Raw genomic sequence first — 19,399 nt, 5'->3', positions numbered from 1 at the left:
TGTATCACATGGCTTTCATGACAAGGTTGAACAGTTCTTTGAGATTTTGGATTCCTCTTCATGTGTAATGCATCATCTTTTGAGCTCCATGCGCTTTAGGACAAGGAATTTTCTATCTCAACCCAACTAAAAAGCAGCTGAGCAGATTGTAACTTCAGCACCTTATTTCTCACTCATCTGTATCTTGTCCCCGTGAGTAAGTGTTCTGCTGAAGAGCAGCATCTGCAGTGGGCAAGCACAGAGCGTGGGGATCCATCCAGGTCTCACTGATGGAGCTAACTGCAAGGAGCTTAGGTACACACAAATCTACATAAAAGCCCCTGGAATGAGATGACAGTTTGGGTGGCAGCTGATTTCCATTTTAGCTTGGGGCTCTGAGGTGCACACAGATCTGAAGTACTCAGTAACTGACTAGAGGAAATTCTTGCTAATTTTGCTCTAATAATTTTCGAAGCTATTTGCATTTAAAATAAAATTTAATACAATCAAATAAATATTCAGAAAGTAGTTAATGAGTGTGGCCACAAAGGAAAAAATGCACTGTGTGCACAGTTAATGAGTATCTACTATGTAGAAAACCACAAGGGACAAATATGTGTTGGACTTAGTGCAGCGTGGGCCCAAAATTTGCATGCTCATAGTTTCATGACAACCCCTATCAAGATATGTTCATGACACTTACAGCCCAGAAGATCTGTAACAAAAGATTTTTCAAGGATATATCAAAAATATATTGAGCTGAATATGTACTGACCCATCATGAACATTCCAGGAAGAAAGGAAATGAAAGTGTTAATCAAAGCACATTACTCCCAAAAAGGGAAAATGTTGAGGAAGGCATATGAGGATGAAAATGTTATTTTCAGGAAACACAGTTTTGGTGATATGTCTTTCAACATCTGTAAAACATGCTCACAGGGTGTGCAAGTTGCTTGAGGTATATTTTCAGTGTGGTAAGTGGATATTCAGTCAGTGAACTTCCATGAATATCAACAAGGCTCTTGCAACTACATCTCTGCATACCAGACTCACTATTTACCCCCGTCTATGAATTCTTAGTGAGTTTGATTTAAACTACATTTATTTATTGCCAACAACTAATATTTTTCAATTTGCAGGACATTAGCAAGGGCTTGCACCATGCAGGAAAAAAATGCTATTTAATTAATGCATAGTTAATGGAAGAATCTGAAATTTTGAAATAATAACTTTTACTAAGTAGGGAATGCTATTAGCACTTCAAATTTCAAAGTCATCAGGATTTATGTATTTAGTGTAAAGAAAGCCACTGCAGAGAAGTGGTAATGGCAGCACACCTGAAGTGCTGGATCCTGCCTTTAGTGGTTGTTGATTTCTTGTGCATTTTCAAACAAACACATTACTTGGCTGCTCTTGCTTCCGCTGTAGTTGAGGTGCTTATGTTGCACTGTGGTGTCTACATTTAAGACTATTTCAGTTGCAACTTGTGTTTGTAATGTCTTTAGTATTTCAAGGTGTGGAGCTGAAAATTGCTAAAAAGAGGCAAATCACTGTTCTTGTTTCAAGTAACTGCAGTTAAGTACTTTTCTTACAGTCAGTTAATATTTTTCTCACATTTTTTTCTTCCTTTTGCCTCTCTGCCCCCACTCTGGGGTTCACAGGCACAGCACTAGTTGTCCAGTGGGACCATGTACATCTGCAGGATAATTACAACCTGGGCAGTTTCACTTTTCAGGCCACCCTTCTCAATGATGGGCGTATCATTTTCGGCTACAAAGAAGTAAGTTGGGTCTGAGGATTGTCATTTCAGTGGAAAATTACTTTGTATATGTCAGGAATATCCCTGTATCTTCATTTTGGGGGGTGGGGGGGAAGGGAAGGATATTTGAAAGATCATTTACATACTGATTATAAGATCACTATTTTGATGAAAATTATATTTTATTGTAAAAGTGATGTTCATGTGATGGACTTAAAAACCATCAATATCACACAAATGTGCAAATCCTGAGTTTCAACTGGGCTTTTTTGGGTGGTTGTGAGTGTTAAGTGTTTAGTACATTTCTGGGGTTTTGGAAGATAAAGTCTAGTTGTGTTCAATTAGTTCACCCAATTTTGACCCATTTCAGAATACTCTAGAATCCATGGTTATTGTTAAAAGGTCACCTTTTTCTGCAGCTGTCATTTTTTGGCAACTCACACATTTCAAAGTTTAAATATTTGAAACAAGAAATAACTGGTTTGTATCGCTAACTCTGAGGTTTTCCATCTGTTTGGTGATAAAAGTGAGGCCATTTGGTTTGCCTTCATAGCACCAATATATTGTCTTGAATGGGCTTTTGTGCAGTCTCCTAGTGTTTCAGAATTCCAGCTGTTGCTTTGAGAGTTTTGGTTTGGTTGTTTGTTTTTTTTTGTTTTTGCCAGAGTTGCTAGAGTTCTGGAAGCAGTAGCCTAGTTGAATTTCAGTGCTTTTTCCAAGAAAAGCTGGAGCAAGTGATCCTTGAGGTCCCCTTTCAGTCTGGTATTCTATGATTCTGTAATTCATACAAATAAGAATCAGAAAGTAGACAAGCTTAAGTCTCTAGGGACAAAGAATAATTTCTTCTTTTTTGTTTGTTTTTTGGTTTTGCTTGCTTAGGGCTTTTTGTTCTGTTTTGTTTTGTTATTTTAATCTCAGTTTGGCATGTAAACTGGGACTTTCTCTTCATGATGCAATTCTGTTATCCTCTTTGTGGTAAAACACTCTAAGTGGTACAACCGATTGTCTAGACTTGGAGAAATCTCCTTTCTCTTCTCAGTCATAAAACACTTATGAGCCTTCAGGCTTATTTTTCACACCTGTGTTGGAGCTGTTCACCTTTAACGAACCAGAAATAAAAACACTCCTCTGCCCTTCACTGGAAAGGTAGACAGAATCTGGGTTGTTCTACTAGCAGCAGTCATACCATCGCTTCAGACAGATGCCTTTGCAGCTTGGAAAAAGGATTGCTGCAGGATGTTCTTACTGGATCAGTCTTGTAGAAACAAGAAACTTCTGGTATGCCCATGTACCTGGCTTTCTTTGTCTTATAAAAGACATGCTGGTGCAAGGTCTGCTTAGGTCTTTTTTCTGAATGTTAGGTGCAGGCTACAGTCTTCATCTATGGAAATGCAGTTTATTTGGGTTTTGAATCCGACTCCATGTGAGCTTTACTCTGCTTAGTACAGAGGAGCTCCATTGTACTTGATCGAAGGAGTGTGCTCTAAAGGCTTTGGTCATCTCCTGTGGTTGAAACCTTTTTAAAGGAAAGCAAAAATTTCTAAAGACTGCAGAAAATTTCCTGCCTTCAAGACCCAGAGAGGTGGGGGGACACACTAGTTTTATGACAAATTTGTTGAGAACTATATATGCATTCTGACATTAAAATGTGACATTTTCAGGAGACTTGTATTCCTGGTTATGAGATGCTCTGCACTGGCTGTTACTGTCCAGCCCTGTGCAAAATGGATCTAATATGGGTGATAGAATTGCTGCTCTAAATTGAAAGTATCTTGTGTACATTTTTCACAGAAGCAAATGATGATGCAGAGTGTCAGGTAGTGGAAAATATTATTCATTTAGGAAGACAGGAGTAAATGGACCACTCCTTTACCACGAGTGGTTCCTAGAATTGCATGCAAGCATGGCATTTAATCCATGGGTAAACAATTTCTGTGCTACAATGCACAGGCTGCTTGTTCTCATTACACTACTGGAAGCTTTCTCCAAAACTACATTGCTTTTGTGGGTAGGAGTTATTAATGTTCTTTTCATTAATCTTGAGGCAGAGAACTGGAATTTACGAATGAAATAATGTGCTTTTTTTCTGCTGCTGAATCTTTTAATTCATCCTCTGTCATGAGTTATTCTTGCCCTGAATGGAATTACCAAACATTGTTTTAGAGGTATTGCATATAGCCAAGGAAAAAGACTTTTTAAAGTGGTAGTAGTGATGTACTAGTGATCTGTAAATCTGTTTGATAAAATATTTTTTTTTAATTTTAGAAAGGTACAAGTAGTGTATTCCATTGGAATTACTTGGGGAATGGATTTTGAGGCTGAGATTTCCAGAAGACTACACTCTTTATCTGCATTACTCCATTAACTTTACTTATTAATCATTACTTTACTCCATTACTTTTATTCCATTAATCAGCTTTTCACCTAAATAAGAAAAATTAAATAAAATTGCCAATCACTGATCAGTCACAAGTTGAAAAGAACAGATGATACACTTATCATTGTAAACTTGGTCCTAGTGCTTACAAATCTGGCTAGGAATTTTTTTCCTTTTCAGTGCTGAATGCATTGCATTCTGAGGAAGTCCTTCCTTGTGGAGCCATTTCTCTTGCTTCTGGTCCATGTTGTCAGGTGCCCCATTAACTCCAGTAAGATTACTTGTGTAAGTGCTTACTAGCATAACTAAAAGTTGCACAAGATTTCTACTGTCTTTTTGGTGCCATTTTATTTTGGCATCACAGTTCATCAGAAAGGACAGTGATGCATGGCAGATCTGAGAGGTCTTCATGGCATTGTCATTGAAAGTCTCCTAGCTGAAGCACCGAGTAAGACATACAGCAAACAGGTTACCAGTGGCTTTATAAAGCATCCCACAGGGTCTCTGGATTAGTAACACCAGGCATTTGTCTAGAAGGGTTTACCTTTAAAATAACTGTGATTATACATTTAAAGCAGATACAACTAGGGACTTGTATGTTTTGTGCACTTTAGATAAATTTTACCTTTTATGTCTTATTTGTTCAAATAATTTGAGAGTCCCTTTTTCACATCCTTCCTGTTCCCACATCAGATTTGCTGCCTCATAAACCTGGTGTTGACCACCAAGACAGGATCTTGGCAGAAGTTTGCTGAATACCAACGGAGCTGCTCTGCCCAATCTTCTGAATTCTGTTGTTTTCCCAATAGGAAGCAGCCTGAAATTTCCAATTTTTATCCAAAATTAAAAAAAAAAAATTGAAAAGGAGCTGAACCATCAGAAAAGAGAAATATGGAGATGTCAGAATATCTTTCAGAAGAGTTAATTGTTAGGAGAAGGAGCTGTAAAGTCAAGTTTTCAAAATGTGAAAACAATCTGAAATATAACAAGGTCCTATAGCAAGTAAAATATTTATTTCTTTAGCAATTTACTTTGTTTACAGTGCTTGCACCTTCCATTTTAAATATCCCTTTGCTTATACCAACTCTTAGGATCCTGGCAAACACTCAGTATATCAGGAAACATCAGCTGGCATGAAAATTTTTCTGGTGCACCTCTACTACCAATGAAATAAATTACAGTGCAAACTAGCCATCAGAACATAGTAATAAAGAAAAATTCTGTCAAAGGTATACTTTTATGTATTAGTAGTGAATACTCATTTCTTCTATTTTAAATTTCACTGAAGTTCAATTCTCAAGAGTTTCATTTCTTAAACATTCATTAAACAAAATGACTATTCTATATAGCCTTTTCCCATTAATGTTTAGGGCTACTGTTCCTTAGTGTAATATTTGGTTTCTTTTTTTGTCCATGATTAATACAGGACAAATTAGGCAAAGGTACCAGAGGCCTTCTTAATTGTTTAGGATATTTTTCTTAATTTCATTTGCAAAGGCTTTCTTTGTTCATTTAAATAGTAATGACTCTATTTATGTAACCATCCAGAAATCATTATTAAAGTTAAAATATTTGCTCAAATTGCCCAGTATGTGAATTTGGAAAATAATTCTAAAAGAGGCTTGCAATAGAATGAATTTCTTTTCTAAAGGGAGACAGAATTGAATTAAAATTATTAAGTGCTAGCACTTAAAAAAAATTGATGCCCCTGATAGGCATGAAGGAAAATACTCTGTTTTCAGTAGCAAGAATTCAAACCTGCACTATACATGCTCGGCATTTCTTTCCCTCTTTTTTTATTATCAAAAATATGAGCATGGAAATATGATCTTTGATTTCTGGGGTGATCATTTTATGCAATTTAAAACTCCTGATTAATTCTCATGCAGTTTAGCCTGTGAACCAATTAATTACTGCTTAGGAAACTGGCAATGAGAACCCTATGGAAGCATTATTATTATGTTCCTAATTATTATTTTGCAAAATACTCTGGCTCTGATCTTTGAGTCAGTTTTGAAGTGGGGCAGTAAATGCATCCTGCTCACCACCTCCTTTAGAATAAGGTTAGTGGCCATGATGCTATTCGTTTTTGAAGGATAAGATTCTGATCTGACCTCACAGTAGAAAATAATAAAATTTGAGAAGTCTGATGAAAAATACTATCTAGATTACAGATAAATAGATGACATGTAAATTTGAGCATAAATTTTAAATACCCTTCTACCTATTGTTGAAGTATATAATCCAAAATATAGACATTAATGGCCTGGTGCTAGTGTGGGTAGTTTATTCATTAACTGGTGACTTTTACAACACAAAAGATCATATTGTCTGTGGTAGAGCTAATAGACAGTTTAGAATTATTCTAGCTAAAAGCCTTGTATGTTCCTAGCTCTCTGCTCAACTATTTAACATGTCAGCCTGTTATGACATATCTTGCCACTCAGGGGAGAAATTCAGGACAGCACCTATCTGCTTGCTACCTATGTTTTGCTGTAATATTCCATAAATTATTTTAATATTTACTACAAGCCTTCTCTCAAAAGGGAATGTTTCCTAATCAGCCAGCATATGGTAAAAGCTGATTTTATCTTGGCATATCATGCAAAAGATTTTGCCTGTAATACAACACTCAGTACATACGTTACCAATTTTTTTCCCCACACCTTAACAATTAATATACTTGTAAATACATATATTGACAAGATATAATGACACTGTAGTTTTTCAGGAGAAAAAGAGTGTTCCTGGGTTCTGGATTGGCTTCTACTTTGACTGCATTTCTGACTTTATGGTTGTTTCACACAAGCTGCCCTTCAGTTTGAAGAGCTGGCTATGTTTGGTTTTTCTAAGCTTGCCTAGCTCTTGCTTCTAAGTCCTGTTTCTGAAACAAATTTTGGCTGCTTCTTTTGTTAGACTGGCCCCTACTACTTTCTTTCTTGTTTTAGAACAGATTCAGCAAGTTCCCTATTCTCACCAGAATGCCCAGCACAGGAGTGTGGACACCTGCAGGGATTTTGGAAAAATTCATTCTTATTTCTGCTTCTAATTTTTCTAATTTCTCCTGAAGTTTTTCTTTGTATTTTCTGTTCAACTTGGCTACTGCATCTTATCTTAGTACCACATATCACTGAGTCAGTCATAATTTTATTAACTTTCAAGGTCTGAACCAGAATGTAATGAAAAGAAATTTATTTTAAAAAAAAAGCCAAAACCAAAACAAACTCACTTGTGGCATTAGTACTGCAAGAACGCATCACTCCTCAGAAATAAAACAAAAACAAACAAAACAAAAAGAGTAATTAGTTTGCTGTTTTCATAATTTTTGTGGGAAAGATGCAAATTGTTCAATAATTGAAAAATTCACAATAAATCATGTGATAAGTCACTAGACTTAAAATAAAGGAATCTTTTTCAAAAAGACCTGAGTGCAATTTCTCCTAATTTACATTAACACAATACAAATGAGTATCATTCTTTTCATGCATCAGACACAATTTATGCCTTCAGATGACAATTTTGCCAGCGTATTTTGTCACACACCTACTAATGCCAATTCCAAGTAGACTTTGTGTCCTTACTTCATCTGCTGTGTTTCCTCTCTAACTTTGAAGAGAAAGTCATTGCATCCTCTTCATCAGTGTTTTTTCCAACTTAATTTTCAATAGCTTGTCTAGAGTGTCCTCCTCAAAATCCTTTAAGACAGTTTCTTTGATAGTTAATGTAAGCATTTCTTTCCAGTATTCTGAGACTATGAATAATTCCTTTATTTCTTTTAAGCTTTCATGCTGCGGAAAATTTATGGAATTACTCTGAACTTAGTGAGTCTTTTATTTTGAAGAATTTGAAAATATGGCTTTTGGCCTTCTTCTGTCATATTCTCCAATAACTGCATTAAAGCTCAGCTGATATAAGCCAAATTAAAGCTGATGTATTGCTAGCAGTATTTCCAAGCCAGTTCTGGTTTTTATGTCACATGCCACAAGCCTTTTTTATACTAGATCATTTATGCTAGAACACCTAAAAAAACCAGTCACCAAAATAAGTAAAAGGAATGGAAATTTGTGACAATGTTTAGTTCACCAGAACTTACTTTTTCTGTTAGTGTTCTCAAATTTAGCTTTTACTACACAGTTACCAGTGTAACTGGGAAAAAGCATACATAAAAGGTATTTTGGGAACACCAAAGAGCGCTACTGATGCTTAACTCAAATACCAGAAATTATGCCATTAATTGACATGTAGGCAGAACTGAATCCTCAGTTGCTGGATGTGTAACCAGCTTTTTACTTCAGCATTTTTCTGCTATGTGAAAAATACTGGTCAACTGTATGATTTTGGTAGTTTTACACAGGTAAAGCCAGAGCAAGCTTTTGGGTTAGGTAAACTAACACCTTGTATCTCAGTTTCTTACACATGATTCAGTTATATCTGTCTTCAGCCTAGAAATTTCTGGTTTAAGTGAAGGGCAGCTTTGAAAAATAAGATATCCAACTGTGATCTGAAAGCAGCAACTGGCAGAAAGTCATAACTGCTCATAGAAACATGTGGCTTGTTCTACTCTGAAGGTACCTGCTGGAAGTTTCCAATTTCTGATTATATCTTTCTGTGCTGGAACCAAAAACTCTTTAGCCCTTCAGTAGTTTCTCTGTCGTCGTACTTCTCTTGGTAATGTAACGAGCTTTTCATTATCTTACTGAGAAGTCAAATGGATAGAACACTGTAACACTTCTCTGAATGACATTTGAGAACTGGAGAAGTTCACAAAATATTTTTATGATGCTTTCAATCATCCTTCTCTAAATTTTTCAGCATTTTTTTAAGAAATATGTCCTCTAAAAATCTGTGTAATATATCAGCAATGATCTAATTTTCAGGTGTAAGTAAAATGGTCAACCCAAATCTTGGCTATATTTCACTGTTTGTGTAACAAAATATCATAACAGTTAAGTTTTCTTGCTGAGATGTCCCTTCTGGCTGCTGGAGTTCTCCATCCACTACAATACTGAATTCCTTTCCAGAACTGCTGTTTTCTACCTCATGGTCCCCAAACTCTACCTTGCATTGTTTTCTGTCTGCATTATATCTTCACATTTTTTTGCAATGTCCAACCTTGCTAATTGATCCAAACATTTCATTACTTTTACTCTGCTAGAGGCATCTGGAGAACTGCCAGGCAGTAAATTTATGTTTCCTTCTCAGCCTTGGATACAACTTTTGGTTGCTGTAAAGACACACTGTCAGTCTGAGCTGCTCCTTTAGTGATGGCTGCTGTTTGTGATCAGTCAAGCTAGTTAACTATATTAATATTGCAGAAATCCTACTTGTCACTAAATCAAAATTCTTTAAAAAATTCAGTCCTATTATATCTGTACAAGTATCAGCCAAAGCTGCAATCTCGTTGCAAGAACAGAATAAAACTTGACATTTGTTTTCATGCAACCATGTTGCTCAGTGTCAGTAGCTCTGTGATGTAAAGCTGGATTTGTCTGTGACTATCAACATCTTTTTATTTCTTCCTCTAGATATTGGCAATTGAGCATCTGGAATTTTCCATATTTACCACAGCATTGATCATTTTCCTGCTATTCTACAGCATATTAAATATTAGTATCATTGTGTCAGAGCTCTGTACAGATAAAAATTCACAGTTTTCAGTGCAAGTTAAGTGAGCCATAAAATTTTAAAATGTTCATCCCAAGCAGAGCTTTCACAGTTTTTGTGTTCAATAGTAGAGGGGAGGTATTGCCTCCTCCTCCTTGAGTATTACTAGCACAAGATGCCACTGTTTCTTCAGTTGAGGGAGATAAATTACTGGAAATTACTACCCTTTTCCACTTTGTCACTGATAATTGTTGCACCTCTAAGAGTTCATGTGAAAACGATATAAGAAGCAAAGCAAACTGAGATAAAATACAAGCTAAAACCTGTAATTTCTATCTTCAAAAAATTCTTGACCCTATTGTGCTATGTTGTATAAAATATTTATTTCTGACTTTTAATTTACACTCTAAATGTTAGAAAGTTCATTATGGCAATGCTTTAATTTTTAGTCTTTTTTTCTAGCTCAATATTTCATTAATATCTTCCTGTTTTGTCTTCCAGATTCCTGTCGCTGTGACACAGATCAGTTCAACCAACCACCCAGTGAAAGTGGGACTTTCAGATGCATTTGTGGTCGTGCACAGGATCCAGCAAATTCCCAGTATGTAGAGTTGTAGTGGTGCAAATGGCTGAGAAATTAGTATAAGCTGATTTCATCAAGGATGATTAGCTGCACAACAAATCACTTAGCTAATTTCATCTTGTTAATTCAAGTGTAATTTTATTTGCTTGATAATTCCCAATATGGCTTTTCCTGTCATTGTTTCTTTTTAGCTGATAAATTAAGTAAATAAAATTAAATGGCCAGTCAAATAATGTCAAATTAAACTCTCAACTGACACAATTTGGTTTTCCATAAGATACTTTATTTGGAGTAGGCTTTCATATCCATAGTAAAGAAGAAGGAATCTGTTCAGAAAAATCATCTCTATCTAGAAATATCCAGGCTGGAAGCTCTTGATACTTTATTCTGTACTTCAAATTCATACACACATTTTAGTGAGGGAAGAGAGGAGGAGATGTAGTCATTAAGTAACAGCTTGAGCTCACATAGCCATGGCAGCAATATTGCAGGTGACATTTCATTTTCTCTGGCTTTAGTTATACTTTGTATGGCTTTACTGAAAATAAATAGTAGGAAATCAAGTGTGATTTTCTCAGTGCTTTAATGTACTGTGCACAGAGCCCTTTGAGGTTCTTTAGCCATTAGAGAATATGTTTACTTTCCAAGTCTATGGGTTTGCTTACATATTTGGAGGAAATTTACTAAGCCGTTTTCAATGAACCCCTACTAGCAGGGTGTAGAAGGAGCTGTGCTTGACCCAGCATCGTAGGACTGAGACCAGGCCAATTCTCCTAAAGTGAACTCTGGCAGACCTGTGGTGCTCACAAGGACTGACCTGATCCAGCCCAACTTTAAGACAGACTGCATATGGGGCTGGAAATAGCAAGTGCCATTGTCCTCTCAGCTCATCCTACTTCTTCATCACATATAGACATGTGAAACAGTCTTTAACATGAGGGAGCATCCATCCTATGTCTTATATGTCCTGTCATGGGGAATATGGAAAAATTCAGTACCATCTGTTATTTGTTGTGAGCTCAGAGAAGTGTGAAGGACGTTAGCATGCCTAGATTTCACTTAAGGGACAAGAAATTTGTTCCTGAAGTATGACAGGTAGTTGTGATATGTCTGTGATAGTTGCATGGATTGGTTTTGAGGGTTTAAGAGCAAATGAAACTAGGCAACAAATTTCAGTGACATGAGTGATATTTGCAAGCAAATGATCTGAATGTTTCTGAATCTTTAGCTTGTGAGAGCTCCAAAGATGGATTCAGGTGGAAATTAAGTTGACTGACTTATGCAAATGGTTTATGATAATAGTCACAAAGACATTCAATCCAAGAGATGCAACAGGATGCAAGTCTTTTAACCTCAGAAGTTCATAATCAAACACTGAAGGACTTATATTAGATTTACATATTTTGTATGGAAAATACGTGAGTCTTTATTCTAGTCTGAATGTTTCTTTCTGTAGCATTATTTCAGACAAGCACCTTGTTTTACTACCACTAAATAATGTTGCTTTTGATGAATGCAGAGTTGCTTACTAGTCTTCTGGTTTTAGCATATCATAATTTTTTTTGTCACATGACACTTTCTACTGACTGAAGTGTGACTGTAATGTGGGTAAGGAGTATAAAGGGTGCCACTGCTGCAGCACTCTTGAGAGCATTATTAATGTATTGCTGTTTACAATGCACTGCTTTTCCCCCCTAACTGCTGGTTCTGGGGATGGCGGTAATTCATGATTATTTTTGCTAGATTGCATCTTACACTGGAGCTAATATTAATCAAGGGAACCATCATTTCAGAGTAGATTTTCCTGAAGCTGTATTGTGCTTTCAATGAAATAGGTTTATATTGATGTGTACAGGCAATATAATAGCACCTTGACAGAGCTGGTAAATAATGTTGGCCAATAGACAGCCAGTATCAGATGCTCTTAAAATAAGCATGTTCTTGAAGTCTTGTTTTTCAGAGGCATTAAATCAGCTATGCCTCTAGTCAATTACTGAAAAAGTGACAAAATAGTTGTTTTACTTTATTTGCTAGCTTCTCAGGACAATGAAAGAATATACATTGTTGTTTGTCCCAAAAGAAGGCAAAGAAGTATAACTACATGTTCTAGCTTACCACTTTAGCAAAGATTTTTCCATCAAAAGAACCCAGTCTCCCTTTATGTTCATGGCTAATTATTAAAAAAAGAAAGAAAAAAAAGCCAAAACCATCCCCCTCAAAAAATACAGAAGAACCACCCCAAACCCTACTGCTTTATGTTTGAGCTCTGTCAGTTTTGTATATATATTGTGCATTTAAAAAGAAAAGAGGCACTAAGTGCAACACAAGCCTATTTGAACAAACACATCCCCTCAATTTCTAAAAATGCTGAATGTCTCTGGTGCATTTTGTATGCTCAGTATTCTAAAATTTCAATATAACAGACCTCGTTCATTAAAGCAATTTCAGAGGATTTAGAACTATTTATCAGATTTTTTTCAGGTGTACTGTCCAAAACATTGGTAATAACTTTTTTAATACTTTTGAAAGGTGAGTTCAAAAGCCAGACAAATCTATTTTGTTCTGAGGAGAGAAAAACATGCTTTTTGATCAGCCACTTCATTTCAAAAGTGCATTTTAATGAGTGCTGAAAAGTATCCTCTTGAAGAGCCAGGAGCTAAAAGGAAGTATTTTCTGAATTTTTTTAAATGGAGGACCTTGAGACTTTCATACCTATTTTTATTAATATACTCCTACATATAAAGACTTTGCAGTAATACCCCTTTTATCTGCCCCTAAAAGAATACAGGCACATGCATTTTTTCACCTTATCTTTTAAGAGTTGGAGCACGGAGATGGGAGATTTTTGGCTGGTGGCTTTCTGCCTATTTTTTGTTTGATATATTTCCTTCTACTACTTCTTGGATATAGGCTGTGTCTTTATTTTCAGCTTATGTTATTGCAGATTGGCCACTATTTTATATTTTATACCCAGATATAGATAGGCCTGTATATACACTAGAGGTGTTTTGGAATGAATGGTAATTGTGAAGGGAAGTAAATTTCTGCTTGATGCCAAGGTTAACCAATAATTCTGAGATTTATATGACAGCAAAATGGCAAATTAAGTCTTTTGATTAATTTCAGAGGAAAAGTTTCAGCTCTTTCCAGGTAATTCAAATGAAGTGAGCCAGGTTCTGATTCTCTGATTCTCTGCTTCTGATTTGTAAATTAGAGCAACTTCCCTGATTTCTTTTTCTTCAGACAGGCTGAACACTTGCACACTATTTTTCCTTTTGGAACAAAGACACTCAGAATGTTTCATGGATGTCTTCCGGCTAGAAACACATTTTGTGATGATGAAGCTGGGACCTTTACATATTCCTCCATCAAGTCTTTTTTGAACACCTTCACTACTTCAGGACCCTTGTTCCTTTCCCATTGCAACCACCTTCTCTTACCTGTTGCCTTTAAATTCTTATTTCTCATCCATGCTTGCTATTCTGTTCTTGTTCCTTCTTTCATTTGCCTGTGGTGTCCTTTGCTCTCCCTTCTGCAGACTCCCAAGATCTCTCTTTAATTTGATTAACTTCTTTCTTCCCCTCTTTTTCTGCTTGTTTGGGGTTAATGTGTTTCTCTCCTTTGTTTCATTGCTTTTCCCTCTTGTCTTTCAATTAGCTTTTTGTTGTGTAAGAAGAAATGAAAAAGCATTTCCTGCAACCCACTTTTGTATTTTAGCAATAAAAAGCCCACCAGAGAGCGTTCCCATACTGTGTTTGTTTTCCAGAAAACCATGCAATCCACTGGTAAAATGACAGTGTCAAATTCAGGGGATCTACACAGTGAATTGCTAGTCTTGCACTTAGAGATAATGAATAGTAGGTTTGTCTCCACAAGGAGACCTACTTCTCCATGATCTTAGCCTCTACTGTATCAGATGCAGCTCTTTTAGGAAATCCGTGCCTTTACAACTTAACGTTTAATCTCACTGAAATTATTCAAAACATTTTATACAAAAATGAAGCTGTAGCTGAGCTGTGTGTTACTAATATTCCATTTTCAGTGCAATTAGTGTCACTCAATATGTAGTGTAACTCAAGCATTTAATTAAGTGACAACTCTCCATGTTGTAAATGTTTGCTGAAGATGTCTCACCCCTTTGTTTACAGCAGTGGAACCCCTGAAAGAACCTTAGGATTACCTTCCTGAAGGGTAAAAGATCATTGCCATTTATGCTCTGATATCTGTTATAGGAAGGTGCAGCACCACTTGGGAAATCGCAGCTTGATTTCCTGCTGCCTTACTGGAAGTGCTATGATTTACCTCTGTGCAAAGAAGGCCTCAAAGTTATCACTCTAAAATCACAGTATTTATTCTTCTTTCCACTGGTGTAACTAATCCCACAGAGCCAGCTGCTCCAGTGTTTGTCTGCTGGTCCAAAAGGCTTTATCCAGGCAGCTGGGTTCCTTGCACTAGGTGTCTGATTCAGGAGCATGCTCTTGGTCTTTGGCAGCATGACAGTTATTCAGGGACTGGTAAAAATGGATCAAAGTTTAAAATATTCTCATAACTGGACACAGACAGATCTCAGAGTGAGGCAGTTTGGTGCATGGTGGGACTGGAGAGTAAAGCAAAATTTTCACACCTCCATGCCGTACTAAGAGCTCCTTAGCTGCCATCAGGTATTGGGGCAAATCTGGAAGGACATGGAGAGTTTCAAAGTAAATGATGTGTGGTAGGCATAGAGCATTGGGGCAGAACAGCTTTTAGTACACTGTTCCTAAAGAAGGTATTTTTACTGGTTTGCTTGTTCACAGATTATATGGCTTTGAGCTGCAGCTCCCAAGTTCAGAAAGATTTTTTTTTTAGTAAGTTTTTAGAGAATAATAAAATTATTATAGTTCAGGAATCTGAATTTTTGTCTAGATTCAGATATGTGTAATATTCAGTGACCAACAGCAACTGTGGTAGTGTCTGGATTACAGGCATTGGTATTTGGTCCCAGTGTCAATGCCTCAAAAATTAATTAGTTAATATTGATAAGTTGAGCAAAATAAAGCTGTTAAAAACAAAGATTGGATTGCTCTGACATTCTGATTCCTTTACCTATTGTGGTGACAGCAATCAGACATACCAGGCTGACAGATTTTATTCAGCCAGTGATGTTAAACAAAGTCCCTGTCAAGCAAACTCAGTAGCTGTATAGCACAGCATCTGTGCCCCACACTTTTCTATGCCTTATATTTTCCACAAATTGCTTGCAGCTTTCTGGGTATGTTTCATAAATTGTTTATTTCAATTTGACTTCTGCATAATCAAATGCACTCTCTTACCGTTTGTGTTTTTTCTCTCAGCGAGGTTTAAAAGTGAAAGTACAGCTGTGTGAATACATATGACCTTGTTTAGCAGTTATTTCTGGGTATATGTCCAATCTCAATTCCCCAGAAATCTTTCACTGACAAAGGTCTTTATTTATGCGAATATATAATTTAAAAACTCTGGATGACTTCTCAAGTATTTTCACATTTCACTGTATTGCAGTTTTTTAGCTGAGGAATGGTGTAAGAGGAAAAGTGATTATGTAATGGGAAAGATACAGAGATATTATGCATCTGTCAGACACATATTTAGAATGTTCTGTTATGAGCCGCTGACCCTTCAGACATGTTAAGAAGTCACTGGTGCTCTGCTGGCACTGGTCCCTCTCCAGAGCACTCTCCCCATCAAGTACATTTAGTAAACTCTTGCAGTTCTGTTTCATAGAATACTTATGTTCCATTATTTAGTTTAATGCTACTGTGATAAAACGACATAGAAGTATTTTGTCGCACCAAAATCTTGCACATCTATAATTTAACAATATACTGCTTAATCCCTTGAAAGGATTCTTTCCAATGGCCTTCTGACCCCCATGTTGTCTCTCTGGGTCACTGAGGAGTGTTCTTACCTCAAGTAGCTGGTGTTTTCTTCAGGATTTTCAGCTGGGACTGTACCTTTGGCCTTGTGTTCAAAGACAGCACAAGTACATACCATGAAAACAAACCAAAGAACAATTTGAACCATGCTGTGAATTAAACCAAATACAAAATATATAGTCTGCTATGGAAAAATATATTAAAATTATGCTATTCAGTGAAAAAGTGTTGTTGAGAAACTCAGACTTATAAAAATATAAAATATTTTCATGGCTAGGAGAAGAATATACACATATTTTCTGAAATTCAGAACCAGTAATGGTACTTCAAAAGCATACAAAAAGTCCTGCTGGACCTGATGTATTGTTTCTTGCATTAGTACCTGCACACAATGCTTAAATATCTGTTACTGCATCAAATTATTTCACTAGTTCTTGTCATGTTAAGGTTTATACTGAGGTATAGGTGAGCTCATCAGCTCTTTGTTATTCTGCACTAGTATTTTTTTGTGAAAGAGCTAAATATACAGCCTAAGACAAAAAAGAAAAAGTTCCACTTGAATGGAAGGCAATGTGTGTTCTGGGTTGAAGCAGGAGCATGTGAAGAGGTTGAGGGGGAAAGCATCAGGGAAAAATATTCATTTTTCTGTTTATCCTGTTGAGTTTAGCTTTTTTAGCCAGTTTTGTTAAGGGGAGCAGGCTCAGAATTCTAAATAGGGAGAGAAAAGTGCATTTTGAGGATCTAAGCATGGCATTTTTAAACCATACTTTCCAAAGAATCTAGCCTAACCAGGAAGATAAATTTGAATGCTCCTGTTTCCAACCACCTGTCTGCAAGTATACACAAAGATGTTAGAAGGTGACTATGCAAATACCTCTCTGTGCTTAAGTTTATTCCATTAGATAGATGTCTCATATGCAAACTCACCACCTGTGGTTGACACAGTCATCTTTCTGAAGAAAAAGATCAAATTTGAGTCTGTCAGGCAGTGGGATTTAATGGGATCAACAGTCACGCTGAAATATGCATGATTAGGTTTTTGGGGTTTTTTTGATAACACAATTCTCTTTAAAGTAGTGTTTTTCAGAAATTTCATGCACTGAGTGAGGTAAAAGTGCCTATGCCCTGACTTACAGAGTCTTTTGAAAGCCAGAAGCTCCTTATTTCTTGTAAGCCTGTAAAGAGCCTGTTAGGAAAGGTTCAGCATTAACAGGATTATAGCATGCCAGTCTGTACCAGTACTGATGAGATGCAGTTCCAATAGTGCCAACACCCACCATTTGAATTTATGAATTCACTTGCTTTTTTTTTTTGACAGAATGTTACAAGTTTCTGTGGAAACAAATTACAGCCTTCAGCACTGGCAGGAGCTCATTTCAAAGACATTTTACAATCATTCTGATTTGGCTTTTATGAGATTGACCATCCTGGGAGCATAAACCTCTGGCAGCTGGCAGGAGATTTTCCCTACACCAACACACAGTTAGTTTGGTCCTGAAAACTCTTTCTGTCCAGTGGGTTTGAAGGACATGGCTAAGGCATTTATTGGGGTAAACTTTGGCACCTGCCATATCCATTTTTTAACTAGTCAGAATGGCTTTGTAGGTAAAACATAAAATTAGTTCAATTATAGGTTCATTTCATTCCGAAAGAGAAATCTGCTATCAGGAGGGGTGAAGTTATGGCAAAGTTTCAAATAAATCGCAAGAAGTTGATGGCAATGGTGCTGATTTGGAGCAAAATAGAAACATTATTGTCTGAAAACAAGATACTGCCTACTTGTCCCTGAGAGCAAATGAGACAAGGGAGGGCAGAAAAGCTGTTTCCTCAAGCAACAAGGTGTGTCCTAATCCATACAGGACTGGCAACACAGGAGACCTCCTAAGATTGAGTTTGTGACTGTCTACAAGTCACTTTTCTTCTGTTGCATGTAGAGTCAGACTGGTCATTGACCTGGGTAACCTGTTAGTCCTTTGTATGTAAACCTTTATTCCTCTCTGAAATGACTGCACAGGGTCAGTGATGATTGTATTTAGCTTCAATTTCAGTTAGTTTAGCACTCCTTCAAAAAGAACTTAAGTATTAAACTAGCACACCAGAAATTTGTCATTTTTATGTCAGATTGGTGTTACAGGTTGTACTTTTAACTTGCAAATATACAAGCTCACCAGTCTGTGTTGCAACTGTACACATAAAATCTGGAATTTTCAGAACACATTCCAGGATATTGTTCTGGGAAATAACATGGTTTTTTCACGTCTCTCTTGTGCTTGGGTCTTACAGTTGCTTGTGAGTTCAAAGCCCTTAAGAATAGTTCATTGACTATATTGAATTTCTGCTTTGAGAAACTCAGGTGCAGTCAGCTTGTGTAAAGATTATGCATAACATTTGCTGTTTAGGAAGACTTGTCTTCTTTAATATAATGTTAAGAGAATATAGTCTAGTACATTTAGATGTTAGCCATCTTGTAGCTAACAAATTTGATTAGGCAGTAAAATCAGTTTTGTTTGCACATCTTGGCAAGAACTGACAAAGTGAGCATATAAAGCATTTCTCTCAAGTGTCTAAGCTGAGAAATATCTTCAGAAAGCAAACATTTGAAAAACACCGTAAGATGTCTGACAGAGTACACTCTAGAATTTCTGCCTAAATCAATGACTAAGATGCTTGGGAGCACATTCAGCATTTTCATAATTCTTTGCTAGGAGAAGTACATATTCTGTCATCTTTTACAGGTTTACATGTTATTTTGGGATTTTTAAAGTTAAAAATATATTCTTGAGAAAAACTGTTGCAATATGTGCACCTAAGGAACAGTGTGCATTCATTACCTTCATTACTTTTCACAAAGTAAAGACTGCAAAATAGGAAAATGTGATTTCTTCTTTTCTCTCCTGTCAGATGTTCGCAGAAGAACAATTTATGAATACCACAGGGTGGAGCTACAGATGTCAAAGATTACCAATCTCTCAGCCGTCGAAATGATACCTCTTCCGAGTAAGTAAAACATTACATAAGCAGGAGCCAGATCTAGGAAGCATCTCCCTCTCCCTCCCAGCAACACATACACAATTTCAAATATTTTGTTTTATGTGTGGACTGGAATAATGAAAAGATTCACTTATCCTCTCTTAGACTCCCATATGGATGATGCATTATCCAGTGCATCCTCATGTATCTCAAGTTAGTTTGTAGGTATATAG

At 36.5% G+C, this 19,399-nt stretch overlaps 1 protein-coding gene across 1 annotated transcript in view; it reads left to right on the top strand.

Annotated features, from left to right (window-relative positions):
- The window catches only part of PLXDC2 (plexin domain containing 2), a 247,461-nt gene that overhangs the window by 177,630 nt on the left and 50,432 nt on the right, over positions 1–19,399 (top strand). Inside the window, exons 6-8 of the mRNA XM_085050565.1 lie at positions 1,641–1,759; positions 10,221–10,320; positions 19,098–19,193. Coding sequence (XP_084906691.1) covers positions 1,641–1,759; positions 10,221–10,320; positions 19,098–19,193 — 315 coding nt within the window. The remainder of the gene's footprint in view (positions 1–1,640; positions 1,760–10,220; positions 10,321–19,097; positions 19,194–19,399) is intronic.

Source organism: Lichenostomus cassidix, chromosome 2, assembly GCF_008360975.1.
Source record: "Lichenostomus cassidix isolate B80296 chromosome 2, HeHo_3.0, whole genome shotgun sequence".
NCBI classification, from domain to species: Eukaryota; Metazoa; Chordata; class Aves; order Passeriformes; family Meliphagidae; genus Lichenostomus; species Lichenostomus cassidix.
The sequence above is the reverse complement of the archived record's forward strand: the minus strand, read 5'-3'. Positions and strand labels throughout refer to the sequence as shown.